At 43.0% G+C, this 12,699-nt stretch overlaps 1 protein-coding gene across 1 annotated transcript in view; it reads left to right on the top strand.

The window, feature by feature from the left end:
- CSMD2 (CUB and Sushi multiple domains 2) overlaps positions 1–12,699 on the top strand; it is a gene marked incomplete at both ends in the record, with an annotated part of 607,174 nt that overhangs the window by 522,834 nt on the left and 71,641 nt on the right. Inside the window, 6 exons of the mRNA XM_083370102.1 lie at positions 3,791–3,979; positions 5,202–5,379; positions 6,573–6,718; positions 8,014–8,094; positions 9,808–9,921; positions 11,493–11,681. Coding sequence (XP_083226228.1) covers positions 3,791–3,979; positions 5,202–5,379; positions 6,573–6,718; positions 8,014–8,094; positions 9,808–9,921; positions 11,493–11,681 — 897 coding nt within the window. The remainder of the gene's footprint in view (positions 1–3,790; positions 3,980–5,201; positions 5,380–6,572; positions 6,719–8,013; positions 8,095–9,807; positions 9,922–11,492; positions 11,682–12,699) is intronic.

Below are 12,699 nucleotides of genomic sequence, written 5' to 3'. Positions count from 1 at the left end.
TACTTTTTAAGATGTAATGGAAACTCTTGTTTTGCCGAGCAGCCTTGCTAAATCCTAGTAGCCTGCCAATATAGACAAGTTAATCCACAATGTATTTTCCAGAAGGTATTAATGCTATAACTAAGAATTCAACCTGATGTTAATTTACTTGGTGCTCAGAGGCCTCTTAATTACTCCATCAGACAAATTCTTCCTTGCACAAATCTGTTCTTCAGCTTCGTCTCTGTCTTTCTACTTCAGTGCAACAAAAGTCTCCCTCTTCTGTTTGCAGATATCATTATTTCTTAGTTGAATATGCAGTGGTGTATGCCACACTTTTATCAGGTAAACGAAGAGTTAAGGCTCTCTCATTACTGCTGTAACTGCCCAGATGGTCACCTGTTTCCCAGTTGCCCCATTCAAAGTGAAGGTTATCCAAAGCTGGGAAAAAAAAGAGAAAGAGAAGAGCTATCTCTTCTTATACCGATCAGAATAAAGACAGGACAATGTTGAGGGTTTTTTGTTTGTTTTTTGTTTTCATTCCCTCTTCCCTTCCAGGGATAAGCAGGTGTGGAATGACTTCTTCAAGGCACCTTTATGCTGGTAAATTTTGCAGAGCTTTCTATGGATCCTCTTTCATATGTCCATCTTGCTCAAGGACAGGTGTGGAGGGGGGGGTGTCAAAATCTGCAAGATGGTGGGTAGGGCACTGCAAGCAACCAAATCAACATTTGTAGGTGTGAGTGAAAAAATGCACATCCATATGAAGTGGTGAGGCTTTGCAACATTGTGCTACTATTTCGCAGGTTTTGACACAGGCCCTGCAGGCCCCCCCCTGGTCAGGAGAAGCCGAGAAAGCATATTTTAACACAGTTGAGCACAAGTGGTTTTGTAGAGTTACCACCGAATCTGTAGGTAAAGAACCAGAGAATGGCTTCTCTGGATTTCTCTAGAGCAGGGGTGTCAAACTCAATTTCATTGAGGGCCGCATCAGCATTGCGGTTGCCCTCAGGGGGCTGGGTGGGTATGGCCAGGTCAGCTTCGTGCCACTGCCTCACACACACCCCAGAGAAATTATTATGGCTATGTATATTGTCCTCTCCCTCCCTCAAAGGGAGCTCAGAATTGCTTGAAAACATTGGGAGGAATGGGGGGGAGGGCTTCTAGAAGTTGGGGAGGGACACTGACCTCCCCTGTCCCTCCAGGTTGGCAAAAAAGACTTGCGTTGAGCTAAAGCAGGGGTGTCAAAACTCAATTTCATTGAGGGCCGCATCAGCATTGCGGTTGCCCTCAGGGGGCCGGGTGGGTGTGGCCTGGGTGGTGTGGGTGGTGTGGGTGTGGCCCTCCAGGTTGGCAAAAAAGACTTGCGTTGAGCTAAAGCAGGGGTGTCAAAACTCAATTTCATTGAGGGCCGCATCAGCATTGCGGTTGCCCTCAGGGGGCCGGATGGGTGTGGCCTGGGTGGGCGTGGCCTACTGGGTGGGCATGGCTGGAGTGCATATGGTCTACTGGGTGGGCGTGGCCTACTGGGTGGGCGTGGCTAGAGTGCGTATGGCCTACTGGGTGGGTGGGCGTGGCCAGCTCTACATCATTCGCATCAAGGGTGCCTATGGGGACCTGGGCAGGAGTGGGACAGATCTGAGGGTCTCTGGCAGGAGGAGGGTCTCTGGGCCAGGGCCAAGGCAGTGGGGGCCGTTCCCTCACTGTTTCCAGGATGGCTTCGCAGGCTGCATGAAACCACTTTGCAGGCTGGATCCGGCCCCCGGGCCTTGTGTTTGACATGTCTGCTCTAGAGGAATCAGAAATTCTTCAGTAGTTTCTCACAGGAAAGGATTTTCATTGGCAGTAATAGCTGCCCAGCTACTGTAAGGTCCCCCAGATGAGTTACAGATTAGACGGAAGCTCAGGAAAATTCAGACTGTTAGAGAGAACAAAACAAATTGTATTCATACATGTGCAAAAGCAACCACATGAAGTACATGAAAAACCCACAAAAGTTATTTTCTCCTTTGAAATAAGTTTCAAAAGCAAACTGTTCTGAATGAGTACTGCTATTTAAAAATAAAGAATGCAGGAGAATCCCTCTGTCTGGTGCTAGTTTTGAGAAAAGAAAGTTTCAGAATTCCAGTGTGATTCTCGACAGAAGGAACACTCCAGATTTAACAAAATTCAAAACACCCAGTGTCTGTTGTTTTGTAACGTGCTGCCATATGCCAGTCAAGATTTTTTTTCCCTTGCTCTCAGTCTTCTAGCAGTTTTAATATCCCTCCCCATGCCCACTTTCCAAATTTATTTCATGCAGACATGTACACACATCAAACCAGCATCATTTTTAATTATTTTAGCTATATGCAGGTTTATAATCAAAATGTTCAGCACGATATTTATGAACAGCATGATAACGCAATGAAATCCATACAATTTAATTTAGGTGAATGCATTTAGCAATTAGTACCAGAAATTTAAATTGGACTTGGAAAATAAGAGACTCAGTGAAGCTGCTACTATATTGTCATCATATGATTGTATTGCTGTGTAATTATTAATCTGACTATTCTCTTTTGGGCAGACTGAAGATTCTGGACTGACTACAAATAGTCCTTGAACTACCACTGTAATGGAGCCTGTCCATCACAGTCGTAACTCTGGACAGTCGTAAAATGGGTCAAGCATATGACTGATCGGATTTTGTGACAATTTTTGCAGCAATCATTAGGTGACTCACCATGGTTGTTAAGTGACTCTGTGGTTGTTAAGTGAATTCTGTGGTCATGAAGCAGACCAGTAAATGCTGCTTTTTAGCGAAACCATGGTAAAATGTAGTCATGTGACCACAGGGCACTGCAAATGTCCATAAATGAGATCCAGTGGCTGAACATCTGAAGTATGGTCAGGTGATTGCAGGAAAGGTGCCTATTGAAACTTCAGATCTGGGTTGTAAGTACCCTCCAGATAGGTCCAATCATTAGTCAAGGAATACCACTGCAAGATTGTCACAACCTAGAATGCATTACAGTAATCTAAGTAGAAGGGTACCATAAATCCATGGTGTTTTCACCTGACTAGGATGATGATTGGCAGAGTAGACTAATCTTGTAAGTCAGCCCATAGGACGGGATGAGTCTACTGCTAGGAATAGATCATGGGAAATTGATCCTTTGGGGCAGTGCAGCTCTTCCCATAGCTATTAATGTATCGCTGCTCTGATAGGATGAACCTTTGAACCATGTCTATCAATTTATTGGTCCTCATATATATATAATATTTGGATGGATTCCTGAAACCTAGAAACCTAGAAACTGAATCAGTCATATGCAGCTTGGTTTCATAGCTCACCTTTGGTTGCTAAGTAGTTTGTGCTTAAAGATTGGAGATCAGTTACCACAGATGTGGTTCAGCTGGGAGAACATTGGAAACAAGTCAATTGCCTTACACCAGGTTAGACCTTTGAACATTTAGGGAGGGAGGAAAGACCGCTCTAGCCATATTTAACCCCTGAATGTAGTTCTTGAGGGATCTGGAGAAGAGTACTCTATTGGAAGCCCTGGAGATTGACTAGAAAAGAGTTGTAAACAAAATTAGGCACATGGGCAGGTACTTGCCAACTATTGATTGTGCTGATTGTTAACTTCCTCCAAGTTTTCAAGCCAGAGTGCTTCCCATCCCTATTATTCTTCCACCTTCACTATGAACATGTGCTCCAACACTGACTAATGGTCTTTCTCTGTAAGACAACATCTGTAGGTAAAGAATTTCTGAAGGAATAACTGATTTTAAATCCTTTGCTATGTTTGTACCCTATGATATCCAGCTTATGAACTCCAGGAGTGCCCAGATCCTGAACCCTTTGCCAATGGCATTGTAAGAGGAGCAGGTTATAGTGTGGGGCAGTCCATCTCGTTTGAGTGCCTCCCTGGCTATCAGTTGATTGGACAACCAGTCTTAACCTGTCAACATGGAACCAATAGGAACTGGGACCACCCATTGCCCAGGTGTGAAGGTATGACTTTATTGAGACTTTTCTTGGTAGGGGGTTATTAAGGAAAAAAGAGAAAAGTAACACACTAAATTAGTATACCTAAGATATATCACATACATATTAAATGTGTACTGGGATAGTTGGTATTTGTCAAGAGGCATCATATTCATTTGTATCCACACATATAGTTTCCCTATCCTTCAGCACGAGCACCACTCCACATTTCTGGTTACAAACATGAACTGGTTGGTCTTTGACCAAGGTTCTTCAAACTTGGCCCTTTTATGACTTGTGGACTTCAACCCCCAGAATTTCTCAGCTAGGCACGCTGGCTGAGGAATTCTGGGAGTTGAAGTCCACAAGTCATAAAAGGGCCAAGTTTGAAGACCCCTGTCTTTGACTTTTGTCAGTTTCTGTTTCACTTAGAAGTAGACCACTGCCAATTCAGCTTTATTGCTTCCACAGTACCTAGATGTCCATTAATTATACTGCCAATGGACCTTAATTTCTGCTCCTTCCTGGAGTGACAAATCTATTTTTTTTCATAGCTTTGATTTGATTTGAGTATGACTGTTGTATCTGTTCACCTCCATCTTCTGCATGCCTCTCTCAGTACTCCTTTCATGTGGATATTTGTTCTTGGTGGCTCCCTCAGAAAACAGTATGAATAGAAATATAGTAATGCTGAACTTTGCTAAATTTACTTGAGCCACAGGTTCATCTATTCCTTTCTCATCACATCCTCAATTGAGGAATCTTTGATTTGTTAGAAGAAGGCTTCCCGTGACTTGTAACCTTCTGCATATGCTGAGCTCTACTAGTAGTCCTTTTTAGCAAGCACAGTTGTCCCAGTCAAGACAAATTGACAAAGTTCACAACACACAGTTAAGTGGTTCAGGGAGACTTAGGCCAGCACCAGTTATCACCAGGTTTTGAAAAGATTCCTTTAAACTGAAAGGGGTTATGGGTTTGTTTTAGGTTTAAATAATCGTCCCTGCTCAGCTGAGTTGGGTGTGCTCTCTCCCTGTTGCCTGTACAGAGAAGGGTGTTGGCTAGGGAATTCTGGAAGTTGAGGTCCACACATCTTCAAGTGGCCAAGATTAAGAAATACTGTATAGCTCATGAGAATAGCCATATGGAGGACTTGAAAATAGATTAAATGATACTCAAATCATGCCACCACTATTGTCCAAATTCCGAGATTTAGTAGCTCTTAATGTCTTTTGTGGTCAATTGCATACAGTCCCCTGTGGAGGAAACATCACTGCCCAAAATGGAACGATCTACTCCTCTGGCTTTCCCAATCAGTATCCCAATTCCCAGGACTGCACGTGGGTGTTTGTGGTATCATCTGGCTATGGCATCTACCTCAACTTTACCTTGCTACAAACAGAGCCGTACAATGACTTCATCACTGTCTGGTGAGTGGGATTTGGACCTGGTGGGGGGGGGGAGGTGTCTCTCTGAGCCCAGCTTTTTCAGTAGTGTTGCTAGAACCTTGTCATAGCTATGTTCTCTTATCCTTATGAGACAATGAGCGATCCTCACATCATGAGAAGTCTGGAGATATCAGTTTTACACTTACCTCAAGGGAAACTGCCCAAGCTGGGATTAGGAAGCTTGTGGCAGCAGCAGACCTAGGACAATAAAATATATACTACAAAAAGACATCATCAAATTGGGGGGAAAATCCTCTAAACCCCTGGAGGAAAGGGAAAATTTCAGTATGCTTCCTAAAGAACTTTAAAATAGCAATGAGCATCCTGAAGGGAGATAGTGATAATGGAAATGGCAGTAATGAAAATTGCTTGATTTGGAAAATGGATATCATAGAGAAACTTGGAAAGATGTCCTGTTGTCAATATACAGCAGCTATTGTCTACTCTCATTTCCATGGCTCTGAGGTCCAGTGGGGATCCACCAACCTCTAGATCAGAAGTCCGCAAGAGGAAGCAAGCTGGTGACCAGAGAAGGAATGAGCTGTGAATAGCTGTGAACACTGTTGCCTTTGCATTGAAGAGTTGTATTGTGTTACTTATCCTCTGTGTCGGATTATGCAAATACACCTTTCAGTTATAAAGTCTCTCCATTATTTAATGTTTAGAAACTATTGTGCACAGCAAAAGCTGGGTGGCAATGCTGGAATGCTTTTTATAGTCAACTTTAAAATAATAGGTATTTTGTATTTATTTTTTTTTCATTAGTTACAATTTGTTGCAAACTAAAAGCTTAAGTACAGTATATGCAAATTCTTGTTTTCACATACTGTATTTCTAGGCTGGCGATTGGGATGTCTTCAAGTGCATAGCAAGGCAGATATTCCAAATAAAATAAGAAAGAAAATAGGAAAAGAGCCTTTTCTAGGTCTTGGAGCCTGTGAGCTGTTGAGGAGAACTTTGTGGATCCCTTCAGCCAGACAGACCCCACTGTCTGAGTGGCCTTCCAAGCATCATCTGGCTCTTACATCAAGAGGATTGTCAGCCCTTTCAAAAGTCTCAGCTGGAATTGTCTTCAGCCAATTGGGGTGAAGTGTGCAAACTCTGATCCATAATGTTCCCATTCTTAACCATGTCTTTTCTGTTACTCTTTGGTATTTCTTTCTTTTTCTCCCCAGGGATGGTTCTCAAGAGACCGCTCCCCAGTTGGGGGTTTTCACAGGACACTCAGTGAAGAAAGCAATCCAAAGCTCTTCCAACCATGCTCTGATGAAGTTTCACAGTGATGCAGCCAATGGAGGCCTTTTTGTCATCCACTTCTATGGTAGGTACAGCTCACTGTGATGCAAGGGTTTGCGGTTGTGCTTGTTCTCTAACGTGTCGCATGCAGCCATGATGGTTCAATTGGACATTGCTTACATATTCAACTAGGGTTTATCGGCTGCCTTCTCTGCCATACCACCATGCAGCATAAAAAAACCCCCACTAATTTGGACCAATAAGTAGCACTTATTTTTATGGTTGGGTTCGCATAGAAAGCTTAATCAAATCGATTAGAAGCCAAGGGCTGCATGCATTGATTATTGTTAAGATTAGAGGTGCTTTTTGTAGCCTAAATCTGCCCATTGAGTTAGCTTGAGATCCCCAGTATTGGGCAAATCAAGCAAATGGGTTAATTCAATAATCAAGTTTTGTGAACCACCCAAATTCAAATGCTGAGTGAAGAACTGTGTAGTTGGTGTAAACCAAGAAGAGATACGTTTGGCTTACAGAATAAAAAAAGAAAGTATTTCTTCTGAAAACAAATACCCTTGAGAGCCAATGAATCTTCAAAATGTTAAACCACAGTAGGCTACAAAAGGGATAAAATTGACTTCCCCCCTCACCACCACCCAGAGAGCAGGTGTTCTGTTCCAGCCTACTACCGGCCCTGCAGAAAAGGCAGGGACAACCCCTTTACAAAAAGGCAAGAGGCTGGAACTAAGCCTGCCAAATTTATTGACACAAAACAGAGCAAACAGAGCAAAACAAAAACATGAACCATGAAACAGGAGCTATTCAAACGGTGGCCTTCAGCAAACCAGCCCTCCCACACATTTCAAGGCGTGGCTTCCCTCTGCCTCCTTCCGAGGTGCCCCATTGCCTCCCTCTGTTTACTCCTGATTGACTGCCTCCTGCGTCGGGCATCCTTGAACAGGGCCAGCTGTGGGTCATCTTCATCCATGCTGTCAGGCTCACACAGCTGGGTCTGCGTCGTAACCAGATGGGAGGGGCCTGGCTGAGGGCTGTGCGAAGCCTCCGGGCTATCCTCTGGAGGCTCTCCAACACCCCCCTCCTCCTCCTCTGAATCGTCTGACCCAACTGCCGAACCCACAGGCTGACCCTGAATCACAACAGCAAGGTTCTGTTTCTTGTGGAATTAACTTTCCAGAGATTCAGCTTCTGGCTTCTCTCTTTCTTCATTATTTATTTACTCATCCATTCAATTTATATGGCTGCCAACCTCAACAAGTGATTCCGATTTTTGCCAAGGAACTATAAGACAAAGATCCATATTAAAGTCCCATAGCTAGAGATTTAGTACTCTCATGCATTTGATTTATTTCTTTCTCCTCCCAGCCTATCAACTCTCTAAGTGCCAACCACCAACTATGGTCCCTAATGCTGAAATCATCACTGAGAATGAGGATTACAGAATAGGTATGGCATGCATGTTTTTGCTAGTATTTTCTGGATGTAGACAGGGGATATAAATCACAGAAGGATAGTGTTCCCACTGTTCTCCCAGTCCTAATTCAATGTCTGAAATAGGTACCCATAACTTTTTTTGCAACAAATAAGAAAATAATTGAATAATGTTTCCCTTTCTTGCCACACACGCAGTTCGGCATCGTAGCAGAGCCAAGTATGTACTCCTTATTTATTGTAAGCACCAGGAATCTACTGGATGCAGCTAGAAACACATAAAAGGAATCAGACGACAATAGTATTGATCCTGCTTTTTCTACCACTTCCTTTATCTGCCATGAATAAGAGGAAGAAGGTCTGCACAGCTTAAAATGAAATTCAGGGTTAGTTTTTATAAGAAACTTACCTGAGGAGTGAATTCTTCGATCCAGGAAGACTACCGAGACATTAGAACCAGTATATTAAATTGTGTTGTTGTTCATATGATTTGAATCCACAAAGCCCCTCTTGAGGCATGCTCAACTCCTGGCAACCATGTGGAAGATATTCAGAGCAACTGTTTTCCATTGTCCTTGGGGTTGTTGTTTTTTCCCCCCCAAATTTCCTGGACTAGTTTACAACCCTTGGATTTTCTGGTGGTCTCCCTTCCAAATACAGCACTAACCTGGTCCTAATTTAATTAGCTCTTGGGGGAATCAGCTAATACTAAGACACTTCATCCCTGAGTTGAAACCCTAATTTGCATGTCAAAGGCGGGGGTGGTGGTGATTTTGAGCACTGTTTAAAACAAAGCTATCCTCACTTCTTGAATGATAGCAGTGGGACCAGGATACAACACCACCTTCACTCTTCTTCAAGCAGAAAATTAGCAAGCCGGGATGAACTTTTCAACCGGTCAGTCTTAAAAATAAATAAATAAATAAAATGGTAGCTTGGATGTAAAAAATAGATGTTACCTACAAGTCAGAATTCTTCCACTGCATTGAGTGGTATGCTTATCCAGACCTAAAGGGTAGATCTTTACCTGTACACCAGATTTGTACAGAGTTTGAAAGATTAATGAGGACAATGGGATAACTGGAAGTGATTCACAAGAGAATAGAGGTAGCAGATGACAAGGCTTGGCTGATGATGTGTAGTGGTGCTACACACCTGGGAGAAATATTGCAAAGTAATTCAGCTAAAGATTTCTCCCTAATGACACCATCAAGTGTGCTTCAAAGATACCAGATAAAAATGTGCCAGAGCATGAAGCAGTGATAGGGCTTATGCAATATCACCCACCCCCTAATTCCTTTGACATGTCTTTTGGCTAATTCAGATCACTAACACTTTAAAGTAGCGTTCCCAACTTTAACTTTAGCAACTTTAAGCTGTGCAGCCATCAACTTGCTAGCTGGGGAATTCTGGAAGTTGAAGTCCATGCATCTTCAAGGTTGAAAAACATTACCCTAAAGTGACTTTCTGGACCGCGAGAGAAAACATACATGCTTTCATTTAATAGCAGATGGTCTTCCCCCATTTGGCAAGTTAACAATTTGACAATGGCAGTTTTAGTTCACATGCTTTTTCCTCTCCCCTTACTTCAATTAACTTTACGGGATCCTGATCTCCTGCCTCACATCTAGTTCACTTGTAATCATGATCCATCTGATGACCCTTGTTCAAAATATGTTCTTTTGTATTCTTGGAACACACCTGCATCTTCTTCGTTCCTTTCCGTAGGTGATATTATTAGGTATCAATGTCTTCCTGGCTTCACTTTGGTTGGAAATGAGATCCTGACATGCAGGCTTGGTACCCACCTCCAGTTTGAAGGCCCTCCCCCAACTTGTGAAGGTCAGTCACTTTGATGAAAGTGCAAAAAAATCCCAGAACTCATAGCAGAGAATAAATAATATATGGATATCTTGCTTTTTAATATTGGATATACAAGAAGTCAAAGAGATATATTAAGACCTATGCTGTGGACACCTAGAAAAGTTGTCAATAAGACTAATAATAATATAGATTATTGTTGTTGTTGTTGTTGTTATCTAAAAATAAATCAGTCTGCATCACCGGCTTCTAAAAGCTTTATTCTAGAAAGGGAAACTAAGGTAAACATGGCATAGGTGTCACGACGGATCATTTTCTTGATTGCAACACATAGTTTATATTTGTGCAAATGATATTTTCTTTGCAAAAGCAATGTGGCAATCCATCTCATACTCACAAACCCAGTATAGACAAGGAGGGTTTGTGAGGCCCATGTATACTAAGTTTTAAAAGATCCTGCGATAGTCATGAAAGCAAAGACTATTGCTAACTAGGGTGAGATGCAACAGAACTGTTTCCCCCAGTTAAATAGTCAAATAGGCGATGGGAAAGACTTCTCATAGAGCCTGAGAACTAGTGTAAGCCAAAACAGGCAATCTTCACCAAACTGTGGACTAACCTCCAGAATTTACTAGCCTGCATCTTCAGGGCTGAGAACACAACTCAGTTTTGAAGATCATATAGGAGTTGTGGCCAGGGGGGCATTTTCCCAGGTTCGCCTGGTGGGCCAGTTGCACCCCTATCTGGACCGAGATGACCTACGTACGGTCACTCATGCACTCGTTACCTCCCGTATAGATTACTGCAATGCTCTCTACATGGGGCTGCCCTTGAAGACCACCCAGAGGCTCCAGCTGGTGCAGAATGCGGCCGCGCGGGTAGTGATGGGAGCATCCCGATACTCCCATATTACACCCCTCCTGCGTGAGCTGCATTGGTTACTGGTTGCCCTCTGGGTGAGATTTAAGGTGCTGGTACTTACCTTTAAAGCCCTACATGACCTAGGCCCAGGATATTTGCAGGACCGTCTGCTGCCAGGAATGACTTCCCATCACCCGGTGCGCTCACACAGGGAGGGCCTCCTTAGGGTGCCGTCGGCCAGACAATGTCGGCTGGTGACCCCCAGGGGGAGGGCCTTCTCTGTGGTAGCACCAGCCCTGTGGAACCAACTTCCCCTTGAGCTCCGGATGGCCCCAGATCTCCGGTCTGGCCTCGGATCTCCAGTCCTTTCATCGCGGCCTTAAAACATTTCTCTTCCATCAGGCTGACCTGGACTGATGATAGGGATTTTTAAAATGTTTTTAATTTTAGTATTGGGGCTGCTAGTTTAATTCTTTTTTAACTTTTGTATTATTGTATTTTTTTTATTGTTGTTAGCCGCCCTGAGTCCTTCGGGAGATAGCACGGCCTATAAGTCCCAAAAGTAAATAAATAAATAAAATAAACTCGATCTCATTGGGGACCTGCTAGATGAGTTAGCCAGATTCCTCACCTCTTCTGAGCCCAGTTAACAGCCCCAAGAGCAGTTTTCTTTCACAGTGACCTAGAGTAAGTCTCTGTGCCTCGCTTTTTTCTTTGTTTGTGTCAATCAGTTCACTGTCCAATGAATGAGGTCCTCCGTGACTCCACAGGAGTGATCCTGAGCCCATCCTTCACAGGCAGCTATCCACACTTCCAGACATGCTCTTGGATGATAGCCGTGGAACCAGAGTACAACATCACCTTCACTGTTGAATATTTCTTGAGTGAGAAGAAGTATGATGAGTTTGGGATATTTGATGGTGAGTCATGAAGATTGGATGGTTTTGGAGATGAGATGGTGGGGGACTGGATTACCAGAAGGAAGACTGCTCAAACTACATACTTCCCTTTAAGGGTGGGACTACACATTGCAGTAGCTACCAGAATTCGGCCCAGTGAGACAGAGAAAGCAATTGATAGAGGAGAACATTTATAGCTCGGGGTTGGAATGAGGGGTCCTTGGCACTCTCTGAGCTTGGTTGTTTTCTTGCAGACATTTCATTACCCAGACTAGTGACATCTTCAGTGCTAGAGAAAACAATATCAGGTGGCCACCACCAGTGTTACTAATCATGAATTATATGACTGGTAGCATCGTGCACTGTTCCTCCATGGATAAGACATCAATTGCCAAAGATGGGGAGAGGAAAATGGATTATAAGATTATAGAATTATAAAATATATTGCGAAGAGTAAATAAGACTTTTTTTTTCCGGATTCCATGTGGCTAAAAGACATGATTACCCAACTAAAGTGATTGACAGGACAAAAGAACGCATTATTTCACTTTCTGCATATTTAACTTTGGAGATTCCTTGCCAGGCCATATAGTTTAGTAGTCTGCAAGCTGAAAACGTTAAGTCCCCTTCCTCAGCCTTACAAGCAATTGTGCCCTCTTCCTTCATCCTTTGGCTCTCTGTGTTTTTCCCTTTCATGTTGGAGATGACTGCATTTACTGTAGTCTTCAGGGCCCTTCTTTCCAGATTCTCCCCAACAAATGATTATCTTCCAAATCATGGTCTCTTGCTGAGCCCTTTGTTAGCTTCACAAGATGAGTTCATTCATAATTATGAAGATTGATTAGGAAGGATTGTGCTGTCGGTTACGGTTACAACTATGACAGCTGAAAGAAACACATGTATTCAGTATTTCTCAATCCCAGGGTTTGGAAACTTATAAGAAAAGAAAGCTGTTGCAATCATTTACGCTCTCTGTTCTTCTATATAACCTTCCTGACTCCATACCCCCCCAGATATACTTAACTAGAAACAGCTTTAC

The sequence above is a fragment of the Vipera ursinii genome, assembly GCF_947247035.1.
Source record: "Vipera ursinii genome assembly, chromosome: 9".
Lineage (NCBI taxonomy): Eukaryota > Metazoa > Chordata > Lepidosauria > Squamata > Viperidae > Vipera > Vipera ursinii.
Note: the sequence above shows the minus strand (reverse complement) of the source record. Positions and strands in the feature narration are given on the sequence as shown.